General features: G+C 50.3%; 1 protein-coding gene across 2 annotated transcripts in view; it reads right to left on the bottom strand.

The window, feature by feature from the left end:
* The window catches only part of IGF1R (insulin like growth factor 1 receptor), a gene marked incomplete at both ends in the record, with an annotated part of 142,926 nt that extends 130,641 nt beyond the window's left edge, over positions 1-12,285 (bottom strand). For both annotated transcript variants that reach the window (XM_079541053.1, XM_079541054.1), the window contains one exon: positions 12,192-12,285. In XM_079541053.1, coding sequence (XP_079397179.1) covers positions 12,192-12,285 — 94 coding nt within the window. The remainder of the gene's footprint in view (positions 1-12,191) is intronic.
* Between the last annotated feature and the right edge of the window lie 566 nt (positions 12,286-12,851).

Below are 12,851 nucleotides of genomic sequence, written 5' to 3'. Positions count from 1 at the left end.
CCTGGCTGCGTGCTCACCAAAAAACTCCATTAACGAAGTGGAAAACATCAGACTTGGTAACTCCCCTGCCAAGGAGTTTTTCCCCAAGGACAACTGATATTACCACACACACAGGTAAGTGGTTTTATCTCAACCTCTATGTGACCCACACACTTTCTCAAAGCAATTCATGTTCTTCAAACAGAGGCAAGGTGGGGAAAAACAAGTGGGAAAGATTTCATTTCTGTGCTCTTTCAGCCCATTTCCACTGACGGGTCTGAAACCATCCAAGAGAAACAGCAGAGAACACATCTGTGCTACCTGAGCACAAAAACAGCTAAACTTTTGGTCACTAAAGCAACAAAACTTAGGGATCACAGCAAGAGGTGCTGTCTGTGCACATGCCAATTCCCAGCCGTGCTGTCAGCCCTTGCAAGTCTTTGCCCTTCCTTCACTGCATCGAAAGCAAAGCATTTTTAGAGAATTCCCCTGAAAGGCTTGAACAAATGCCATGACTTGCAAGATCCACTCTCTGCAGCACTGGAAAAGGCAGATCATAAAATGGGGAGTGAGAGGAAGGCTGGCGAGAAAGGAAGAGGTCTGATCTTCAGACAGTACTTTGGTGAACCAGTAAATAAGCCCAGATGTTGTAGACATCTTCTGACATTTAACCAAGCTAAATGGAAAAGTGTTAACTACATCCCTTATTCTCTGGGCTATTTCCTCAGGTGATGCATTACCATCTCCTGAAGGGGCAAGGCATTCTTTTTGTCTAAAACAAACACTATGAGTCCAATGCTGAAGTGGCCTCTAACAGGACTTTCTTTAAGCCAAGGAAACACAGGGCAGTGGGTTTAAACATTCTGTAGCGCTGAAACCGGTCTGCTCCTGACATTCTCTCCCTCACTCTGCTCCAGTACAGATCAGACTTGCAGGGAGCATCCTGCTCACTAGGAAAAAACAGGAGCACATTGCTCTTGAGAGAACAGCAAGTACCCCTTCCTAATGCATCCTACTTTGTCAGCACAACAGTCTCATTGCCATTTCAAAGGAAAATGGCCATAATTGATTTTCCAAAACACAGCATTACAAAAATATCATGCATTTAATTGTTCTAACAAAGTGCTTTTATTATAGCAAATCACAACACGGATCCTAAAGGACAAGGTATAAAGTAACAAGGCACAGCCTTTTAAGTTTATTAATACTCTCCACAAAAAAAACAGGTTTGGGAGCTGCAGCTCCCTGCTACCACAGCCCTCCTGCAGCTCCCAGGGCTCTCATTACAACCCAGACAGCTCTGCTACGTGTGCTGTTCCTTCTCAGCTCACTGTGCATGGAAGCAGCAGCCCAACATCTCTAACAACCACCGCCCTGCCGTGCTTCATCAAACTGCAGCCACGCAGCTCAGCGCCGGGAGTTTGCAAAGTTCTGTTTGAAGGAAAGTTCTTTACATGCTCTGCAAGTAACTTATTTCTCTAGTTGTTTACTTGCAAAAACCAGACCAACTGCATCAGCTTCTCTGACTGTGAAAACCACACACCTAGCTCGTCAGAAACCCAGGAGAACTTTCTTCCCTATTTTGTTTATCTATTTGAACAGCCAGCTGCTCTCAGACAGCAAGAACAACCATTCCTTTTCCCTCCCTCTCAGTTTTCTGCAGCCCTAGGTATGGCAACGTTGGAAAAAGCTCGCATGGGCTTTCCAAGAAAAAGTGTGTTTTTCCTCCTTGGTCAGTTTTAGCACAGTGTATCCGAGCATACATCAATGGCAAGCTTCAATGGTTTCAAAGTTACCCAATGGCCACAACACGGAACGCAGATTGCTAGCTTTCCTTCCAAATGACCACTTCAGAAAAAGTCTATAAAAATGCAATTCTGTGAGGGAAGCAATAAACAGAAAAGGGACAACCCTACCTCACATCTCCTGCTCCTCCAGGTAGCCAAGCTAAGTTTCCTCCTCGTGTATCACTCCAAGGCTTCTTCACAGCTTGGTCCCAAACCCAACTAAGAACAGGACAAATCCTCCCTTTGGTTTCTTCCAGAAATCCCCCTTCAGCAATTTGCTCTCATATATGCAGTGCAGGCAGTCCAGGAACTATTAAGTTATGTCAGTAACAAAAAATATTTTGTAACAGAAAATGAAAATAAATGAAAATTCTTACCTGCATGTGCTACAACAACATGTTATTTACTACCTCAAAGCAGCATGAACCCCAATTCCCTGCAAGAGGACAATGCTGCACAGTGACAGGGGTCAAGAATTTTTCAGAAGGTAACCACAAAAAATGACCACGATGTGCCAGATGTTCTCCATCACAGCACTGCATCCCACCCTGTCACTGTGCAGTCCGACATTCATTTTGTAGTTGTGTTGCACAGTAAATGGCACCTGGGAGCAAAGGAATTTTGGGACAGAACCTGAGTTAAGCCACAAAAACACAGGTCGCTCAGATGACTTCTGCAGTATGGTGAAGGCTAACGGGAAGGTTCACCTCAAGCCCCCGTCAGCTGCTCCTGGCCGATCCCCTCATCCCCAGCCCTGCATGGGCACAGAGTCCTGTCCCACCAGGTGATGCTCACCCCAAGCTGCTGCCCCACACCTGTTCTCACAGGGACATTTCCATGCAGCCCCCCGGGCAGCATCGAATTACTGCACAGAGCCACTTCCACATTCCACCCTCCAACTCCCCCCAGGAGCCATCGGTCGCTCTCAGCTTTCACACTTCACTAATTTTGGAATCAACAGGAAATGGAGATCAATTGTGATGGTACCAACCCTGTAATGACTCACCACTCAGCTCCCCCAGCCCACCATCCATCCCTGAGAGATGCACACAGCAGCAGACCCGGCAGGCACACAAGGTCCTTCCCAGCCTTGTGATTCTATTCTACGATCCTATTCCACAATTCTACACAATACACACAGCCTGGCTGCCCACAGCCCCATGGTCAGGCCGCTGCAGAAAGCACCACACCGTGCTGTCTCCCCCCACCAGCTCCTAAATGCAGCAGCTATTGGGTTTTCTGAGTTTCACCAGGAAAAATTAAGCAGAAAAGTTACATAAAAATCATCCTGCTCCATTCCATACCTGCCCAAGCCTCAATCTGCATTACCTCCACCCCCACGAGGGACAACCTCCCTCCTGCTCTTCCCCTTCAGAGAATACTTCCAAATCACGGCGTTTCGTTCTGCTTACACAGCCACCGAGCCAAAAAAAAAAAAAAAAACAACCATTTGCATGAAATTAAAAGTCAATAAGAGCTGATTATTTCATTTACCAAAATAGAAAACCATTTCATATGAACCACTTAAACGCATTCTTCTAAAAATAAACTTCACTACAAATCGAACGTGAAATTATAACAGCATATATTAGGGTAAATGCCTACTGTAATTTGAATAAAATAAAAATAGTAAGCATATAATTTACACAGAAAAAGCTGCGCTCCCTCCCAGACACGACAGCTCCTTGTGCCCCTGCCTCATCCCATCCAGCCCCATGGATGCCACCCGTTCGTCACTGAAGTGAGCAGTCCCAACATCGCAGGGACGTCAGTGCGGCGCAGCACTGACTGATGGGCAGTGAGCTCTTGGCTTCCCAGGGACAACGAGAAATTATTTTTTCTGTTGATGATTTTTTTTAAAATCACACCTGTCCACCTCGACGAGTTTTTAATTAAAGCTCAAAACTTATCTTCCACATTTTAATTGCAATTCCGTTTTCCGTCCAATTAGAACAGGAATGCAAATGAGAAGCAATCCACCAGAAAATTCATAATCTCCTATTCTGCCTCTTAAAAATGTGAAAGCTGAGGATCTGAACAAACATCTTTGTCGCTTATTTACACAGACGTATCAAAGTGACAAATGCTCTTTATTGGCAGGAAGAAAACAAAGAGATGCACTGCCCATAAGGGCCATGTTAATCAATCGAGGTGTGCAACAGCTGGCAGTCAAAAAATCCAACTAGAGAATACTGGCTGAGAGCTCCTTGCTCAAGACAGGAAAACCAACGTGCAGCACTGCCATGCTGAGCCCCACATTCCAAGCCTCTCACCCCTCATACAACACAATGCACCGCAAAGTTAAACACAAAGTCACTGCTATCAGCCACGCAAGCATCACAAACATCTCTGACAACACCAGCTCAGCCCGTGCAGCAGGTGATTTTCATCCTCACATCATCACTTGAATCTTATGAAAATTACTTGAGATGCTGCTGCCAGGTTAACGCACTCAGGCTCCGATCCCACTGACGTTTGCCCAGCAGTGCTGTGGCCACTGCCAGCTGCCCGGCACCACGGGCACAGCGGTGACACAAAGCTGCCCTGCTCAGATGCACAGTGACAGACTGAAGCAGGGCAAGGCCCAGGAGGTGCAGCCCCAGCAACTCACAGAACGCCTATCTCCAGCCCTGTCGTGTTTTAACTTTGTGGGTTATTTTTAAATATTAGAGAGATGAAAGAATCAAGAGCAGAGATCGCATCTGTTGCCATCACAATTTAACCACAGCCCGTGTATTTATACAGTGGAATCTCCAAAATAACACTGCATCTGCTGAGATGACCGTGTTTTTTCCATGGGCGCTGGGCTGCGTTACAGGGGAGTCGCTCCAAAGCAACAGCTTTTGAAGTGCTGATTGCGATCCACCCCAAATTCCTTTTGTAATCTTCTCCGAATGCACTGAATTGTGAAGCTGTTTTTTCTCAGACCCGCTGGAGAGCAACAAAACCCAACACAGCTTTACAGCAGGCACTGCAGCCTTACAGTGAACACAGTGTGTTTGCTTAAATGGTGAGCTACCAAGAGATGCACAGAACAGAAACCGTGTGAGAACAGACGTCCATCTCACACGTGATCCTGCTCAAGTCCAGGACCACTGCCTGAACACACACTGCACCGAGGGGCAGCACTTCTCTCCTCCTCATTCCTGCTGCTAACAGCTGAGCCAACCTGAAGGCACTCCCAGCTCACCGCTGGTGAATTTTCTGCCACTTCTTGGAATCACAGCCCATCAGAGCACGGAGAAGCTCAAATTTACAAAGGGGGTCTCCCGACCTAATTCATGTATTAAATACACAGAACGTAGCTTTTGTTAAGGTGTAACATCAGTGAGAGAGTCTGAGCGCAGAACCAGCCTACTCCAATCAGACAGAAATCCCAGTATTTTATTAATGCACACCAGAACCGAAACAAAAAGCAAAACCTTCTGTCACTCCCAGGCTTCAGAGCCACAGGTCCAACCAAGCCAAGTCTCAAGCTCAGAACAGCAGCAGTGCTTTCCTTACAGCCCATCCCTGCCTCTGTGCAGTGACACTGGCACACACACCCCGCACCGTGGCTGCAGCCACTGGCAGAGCTTCAAAGGAACACCAACACAACCTGCACAAACAACACCTCTGTATCCCAGGTAGGTGAGCAGCAGGCCCCGCACACCTGTGGACTTTGGGCATCCTCCTCCAAGCCCTGGTTTGCAATGTATTTTCCCTCAGTGTCCAAAGAAGCACAAGCACATGCATGAACAGCAACCGATGTGCATCCCACAGCTCAGCTGGGTAGGAATTCTGCCTGCACTTTCCAGTAAGTGCCACACATGCATCCCCAGACACCACTCCTCAGATGCAATGCAGGCAAAGCCACCTGGGGCAGCCTGGCAATAACAGCCCATAACTCTGCACGTATTTTGGGGAGCACACCAAATCCCCAGTGCTGCACATGAAGTTTGAATACAGCAGTAATAATCAAAATGCACATCACAACCCACACACGTAAACTACCAACAACAATTCCTGCAGTGGCAAGAAACAGAGGGGATGGGCAGCACAAGAAAGCTATTTTCAACACGATCCTAACTCTAATGCTACAGCCCAAGCATTCCCCTGTGACCAGCAAATAATGAGGAAACCACTCCAGTGAGATCCAGGAATAAAGCCCTACTGCAGCCCAAGCCAATTCCCTGAGAAGTTTGCTTCCAGGAGCAGCTGTCACCAGGCACCAGTCCAAACACCGTACCTGGGTAAGGCTGGAGATGCCCATTAGTCCCTGTCAGACTGTCCCCTTCCAGAAAAACCTGACTTTTCTGATGGCCTCTCCATCACACAGAAAGCAGCAACCTGTTCCAGTAGATTACAGTAGTAAAATTTAAACACCAACCTGCTTGTCCACGAAACAGGCACACCAGCAACACATCCGTTTGTTTGGAGAAGACATTTTCACATCCAAGATACCTGAGACCCTCTTCCCCCATCAAAAGCCTTGCCAAACACAGCAGTGCAGCTCTTGCCAAGCTTCCCTGTGTGTCCATACCTGGAAGCCTTCTCAGGTTGACTGCCATGCTCCAAAGCAAACCCACCACAGCATCCCACTGAGCACAGGGCGAGCCTCCTGCTGCACCACCAACCACCAAGAACTGCAATAACACAATGCCAGCCCACCTTACCTCAGCACAGCAGCCCCCCAGAACTGCGGTACTTACAGAAGCTTTGTCCCTTCAACACTCCCCACGTTTAGGAAGAAACACCTGTCACAAAGCACACCATGAGCACTTGGCACTCCCTGCCCCTTCACCTCACAGAGCTGTTGCCCTAACACTACCCAAGGCGATGATGTACTCCTTACTTCAGGATCCCACCCAGCTGTTCCAGCAGTTGCACACATAAGAGACTTCAGAAAGCATATTATCCCAGCTCTAATTTATGCATGCTCCCTCTCCCCAGCAAGACATTTATTTTCAGCCTGTCAGGTACGCTTGTAGCATCATGGATGATTTGAAAAATAATCTGCACAAACCACTCTAATGAAGCCAGCATCAGGTGCAGTACCCACCATCCAGGCAGCCTGCACTCCAACAGCACACAAGGATTGAGCACTGCTCCAACGTGGATTCACTTCACAAATTCTGAACTTGAAAAAAACTGGTCTTTACTTCTTCCAATCCAACCCTCTGCTATAGGAACACGACTGCCTAAGCAACCAATTAAATGAGGAATGTGCTAATTAGTGATCCGTTCCTACTGAATGAAATAAAGCTTCTGGAAACACTCACTAAAAATATATGACACCTGATCAGCCACATCAAAAAAAAAAAAACAACCACCCAACTTCAAAACAACACTGCGTCAAGGTTCCCTCCAACAAGAGCTGCAGGGCTGTTGCTGTTTGTCCATCACGCTCACACACTGCTCTGGCCATGGGGGAAAGGGCAGCAGCAGGCAGTGCAGGAGGAGCCCACCTGAAAGGAGAAAGTGCTTCCATCAGAGCTCAGCTCACACGCCAAGTCAACAGCTCTATCTTTACAGCGTAATGGCCCCAATAACAGCCTGCAGATAACGCCCTCCTGACCGGTCACACACGCTGTGCTGGCAGCACAGTCAGCTCCTCACACCACCGGACTCAGCCAGCCAGCAGAAGCTCAGCACACCCTTCTTTTATGTACCACTGCAGCAAAGCACATAAACGTACAATTCACCAATTTCCTGCTTAAGAAGCCTTTTGTCTTCAGCAATCATTGTAACGTGAATCGTTCCTCCAAATTATTATTAAAATGATTTTGTGCAGCTTTAAGAGCCAACAGTTGTTCTTCCAAAGCATGTTTCAGTGCATGCAGAGAACACCCCTCTAACTTCACTGGGGTCAGATCTCATCTCACTGGTGAAGTCCAAGCACTCAGTTACCACGAAGACCTCCGTGGCATCACTGGAACACACACAGGCTTCTTTCTGCTCCTGCCCACTAAGCAAGGAGCAAAGCATCAGGATTTGCACAAGCCTCGGTACATCCACATCAGCACAGAAAGCGGTACTGCATTAAAGCTTACAGGTCAGCTGCAAATTGAACTGTACATTACAGTAGTAACACTGCATCTCACGTTTGCTTTTCAACAAATTTTAAACAATTTCATTTTAAAAATCAGCAGCAACACCCCCATACACTGACAATGAAGAAATAATTGCTGTCTTGAAAGAAATCCTGAAGGAATTGCTCATATTTGGCACTTGCAGAGGTTGGAGAGGAAAGCTTTCCCTGATAAACGCCAGTTAAACCTTCACCAGCCACTGCCATGCCAACACCAGCTCTGCAGGAATGCATATCCTTCATTAATGAATAAGCCAAACTGTTTGCAAGTTCCTGCAGCAAAACAAGCCCTGCGTAAAGCACAGCGCCCGCTTCGGGCTTTGGGGAACCGGTGCTGCTGAGTGTGAGCACAGGGAGGTGTGAGCATGGTGTGCAGCTCATCGCTCGGCTGTCCTCAAACGTGGTCTCAGACAGTTCTGGACACAACAAAGACAAATATAGTACTACAGAAACCAGCCCAGATTGTACCTGTCATGACTTGGCTACAAGGAAAAACCAGGCTGGCCAACAACCACAGCGTGTCTCCGGCGACTGCTGTTTGCTGAGTCCTGCTTTAGTGCAATACGAACATTCTGAAGCCATTCTTTTTGAAGCAGCTTTCATAAATCATAAAAACTAATCCAACTATCCTACACAAAGAAGCTGTCTATACAATTTACAGTGATAGAAAAATTACACACGTCAAATATACCCAAATACTAAAACAGTATTTCTGCCTTTCAAACACATCATTGCGCTCCCAAAGTCTCTCCGAACACAGCACTCTCATAAGCAGCAGATTCCACTTCCATCTAAGCCCAAAAACCTTAAAGTCATGCATTTGTCAGAAGGAACTGAAATAAACTGAAAGTACCAAACTGTAGCAACTGGAATTACGAGATTACAGAGCCTTGTGCCTCAGCCTTCTGACATTTACTAACGTATGGCAGTCATTGAGAATAAACTGCAGCTGATCTATTCCATGTGCACAAACATGCATGCACACAGCAGAGCTGCTGGTCCCTACCACCACACGTCTCCAACGAGACAGCTTTATGCCAGAGCTCAAGTAAGAACTGATGCAAGTCCATAACGTGAAGATTAAAGAACACTTGATGAAAGCTATCACTGCTTCCCAGTTATCACCTTTCAAAACGAGGACAAGCCATTCATTTCACTGTAGTCAATTAAAAAAAAAAAAAGGAATAATTTAATGCAGCACACTTTGTGAGTTATGAGCTCTATGGCCACCACAGAAGGTGGTGAGGTAGGTGAGCTGTGTGCTGTGCAGGACCACAGAGCCAGCAGCAGATGAGAAGCAAACATCCCCTGTACACACACATCACCTCCCTCAGAGGGTGGTGAGGCACTGAACAGGTTGCCCAAGGAGGCTGTGGACGCCCCATCCCTGGAGGCATTCAAGGCCAGGCTGGATGTGGTTCTGGGCAGCCTGGGCTGCTGGCTGGTGATCCAGCACACAGCAGGGGGTTGAAGCTGGATGATCATCGCAGTCTTTTTCAACCCAGGCCATTCTACGATTCCCTCCGGACCCGAGTGCTCTCCCTACCACAGCCAACACACTCTGCCTTTTGCTATACTGATCCGTCCTGCTGCCCGCAGCCCCTCACTGCTCCCACCACCAAGAACCAAGCACAGCTTCTCTCCCTTCAAACACAGAGGATTATTTCTCTCCAACACCAGCTCAGCCTTGAAACTTCTCAGTCACCTTCCTTCCACACCCGTTCCTCTGCTTTCTCACATTCCCAACGCATTTTGCCCAATATCGGCCAAGTCATTTCCTAACCCCTCTGCTTTCTGACTCACACAGGCCTTTGCTCCAGTCCAGAGCACACAACCTGAGCCCAGCGCTCCCTCCTACAGCCGTGGTGACCGCTGCAGCCCAGCAGCTTTCCACCCCCACTGCTCCACCCCCGGCTCCTCCACCGCCAGCATTCCCTGCCTGCAGCCTCAGCTCCAGGAGCCTCCCAGCTCCATCCAACAACATCCACTGACCACGAGGTGCACACGGAGGCGCTGATGTGAAGCCAGGTGTGTGCAACGCCAGCACTGGAAGGGCAGGAAGGTTTTAGTAGGCAGCTTGGGATAGAGATTAAGCATACAGCACGAGCTGCTGCTTACTAGTGCCAGAAACACAAAGCAGACTGGTTAGATGAACAAGAGCTCATAGAAAGGTGAGCAGATACATCAGGGTACCTCAGTCTGAACTATGATTAATAACTAGAACCATCTACTCTAAACACTCACCCCATTCCCACCCAGACACCCCTTCATGAGCACCGACCACACGAGAGAAAAGCACAAACCCCTCCATGCTCAAGGCACAAAAGGAAGAAAGCACTCAGGCTAAGCTGTGTCCGAAACCCATCCCTGGATGGAAGAGCTCCCAGCAATGCAGCCCTACACACCAAAGGCACTGACACAGCACGAGCTTCATCCTCACCAAGGGCCTTGTTATTTTTACGCTGTTCTAACCAAGTCTCAGCAAACTCGTACCATCTTGTAGCATCCTCTCCCACCAGATGTGCACCACTGAGGCTACCTGCGTTTTTCAGAGTTTTCTGTCACCTAACCACAAACAGATTTTACGTAATTCAGCATTAAAAAGATGGGCTTCCCTCTCCTGTTGCAACTCCTTTGTATTCCTATTTAGGAATGCTGTGCTTGTTTGACCGAAAATGGAAGTGCCTTTTAGCTATGACACAGTATATATGAAAAACAAATAAAAATTATGATTAATCTTCCTTCCACTATTGCAGGGAGAGAAGAATATGAAGAGATGCAAAACATCTGCTCTGGAGATCATTCTTCCCCCAGACAGCAAAATTCTTTAGGCAATAAGTGGTGAAAACAAAAGCCATTAAAGTGCAAACTACAAAGGCGATCGATCAGAGGCAGCGCCCGGCCAGGACGAGTTCCTCAGCATATCTCCCCACACGTAAACACCGAGATCAGGAGGAGATATTTCATTAGGGAGTTTCTTAATTGGGTCGTTTCAGTTAAATGGCAACGGCAAGCACTTGGGAGCACTGGAAGCCAATATCCCAAGCCTTCGTGCCTGATTTTATTGCAGGATCTGGGCGAACGCTTTGATTTGAGGCAGCACATCAGGAGAAGCTCCGAGCGCACACCTCAGGGCGCAGCGCATCTCCTCGTCCCCGCTTTCCCCACGCGGGCTGATCCTGCTTAAGCCCTGAAGAAGGCCGCGGGGGTTTTGTTTTCAAGCCTGCGGATTAACGTTGCCTCTCGGAACGGCTCTGGGCAGCAGGGCTGCAGCTCCCAGCCCGGCCGCCCGCACCGGCCCAGCTCAGGCCTCATTTGCATGGGGTTAATTGGCACTCGCCGCCTAACGAAACGCGGCATTACTCAACACGCGTTACACACTCCGTCTACACGCATCTTGCTCAAACATCGGGTTGTTTTAGCCTCGTCGTCAGCGCATCCGAGGAACTTCCTCTTCAACCTGAAACCCCCACTACCGCAGGAGCTCCGCAGCTCCCCGATGCTCGCCCTTCCATCCCCACGACAGCGCGCGGCTTTCCCACGGCGAGGCACGCAAGGACCGCGCCGAACAACACACGCAGCGGATTAAGCCGAAGCACCAAAACACAGGAAACGAGCACGGCTCTGCGGGCGGAGAGAAGAAACGAAGCAGCCCATAAAACGGTCGGGCTTCCCGCACGGCTCCTCGGGTAAACGAGGGGCGGCCAACCTGACGCACGAGAGGCTCTCAGTGCGGGCACCCGAACGCGGCTCGGGCTGCTGTGACTGCCGGCGGGCGTGCCCCACGTTTACACACACGGAGGAAGCAGCTCGCTACCAAAAAAAAATAAAAAAATAAAAAAATAAAAAATCACTCGTTACTACGCGGCCCTTCCGGCCATCAGATGTCTCCACACAAGCGCTGCGCACCGAGCCAAGCGCTCACGAAGGAAACGAAGCCCACCGCCTTCATTCCGAGTCCCTTCCCCGGCGCCGCGCCGGGCAGCAAAGCAGCGCGCTGCCTGCACGATCGCTCCCCTCCCCGCGGCAGGTCACTGCGCGCAGCGCTCGCAAACATCGACCTCCTTCCCGGCCCGGCAGCGCCTGCCACGCGGCCCCACGCCCCGCCAGGTGCGGGACACAAAGGCGGGCGGCAGCCGGGGGCCGAGGAGCGCCGCGCGGGGCAGGGGAGACCCGCACGGCCGCACGTCTCCGCAGCAGCAGCCGCCGCGGAGCCGCCCCCCGCACGTCGCCGTCGCCTCGTGGTCCCTCACGGTGTCCTCACGCACCTCGAAGTCCCCCGACGCGACGCCGTCACCTCGCGGCCCCGCACGCGACGCCGCCGCCCCCCGCGGCCCCGCTCCCGCAATACTCACTTTCCCCATTTGTCGGCCACAGGCAGAGCGCGGCGAAGACGAGCAGCAACCCCCAGAAGACGGCGAGGGACCCTCCTCCGGCGCCAGACTTCATTCCTCTTTTTTTAGTTGGAAAAAATCCACTTTTCCGGGAAAAAAAAGAAAAAAAGAAAAAACCGAAAAAAAAAAAAAAAAACCAAAAAAACACAACCGAGTCCCGAACGGTTCGCTGTCCTCTTCTGCCCTACAGATAATAACGACGGAGGGCCGAGAAGCGAACGCCCCACGCCGCCTCACGGAGCGACGAACCGCAGCGGGAGCTCCGATCTCCCGGAGGCGGCGGTGCAGCAACGGCGGCAGCGCGGCTCGCAGCCCCGCGCCGGAGCGGCCGCGTCCCCTCAGCGCCGCTGCCCGGAGCCCGCGGGCCGTGAGCGGGGCCGGCGCTCGGCATCCTCAGCCTCCATTTTCCAGCACCGCACACACACAGAACTGGGAGGGCTGCGGGGGAGGCGGGGGGGCGGCCCAGACAATCTGATTACAAAACAACAACAGCGGCGCGCCCGGCCCTGCGCGCGGGGACGGGGCTGCCCCGCCGGGTCCCCCTCCGCCCTCCGAGAGGCGCGGCCGCACCGCACCGCCGTGGGGATGGGGCTCGGCTCGGCTCGGCTCCCCCCGCTCCGC

Source organism: Tetrao urogallus (assembly GCF_951394365.1).
Source record: "Tetrao urogallus genome assembly, chromosome: 11".
Lineage (NCBI taxonomy): Eukaryota > Metazoa > Chordata > Aves > Galliformes > Phasianidae > Tetrao > Tetrao urogallus.
Note: the sequence above shows the minus strand (reverse complement) of the source record. Positions and strands in the feature narration are given on the sequence as shown.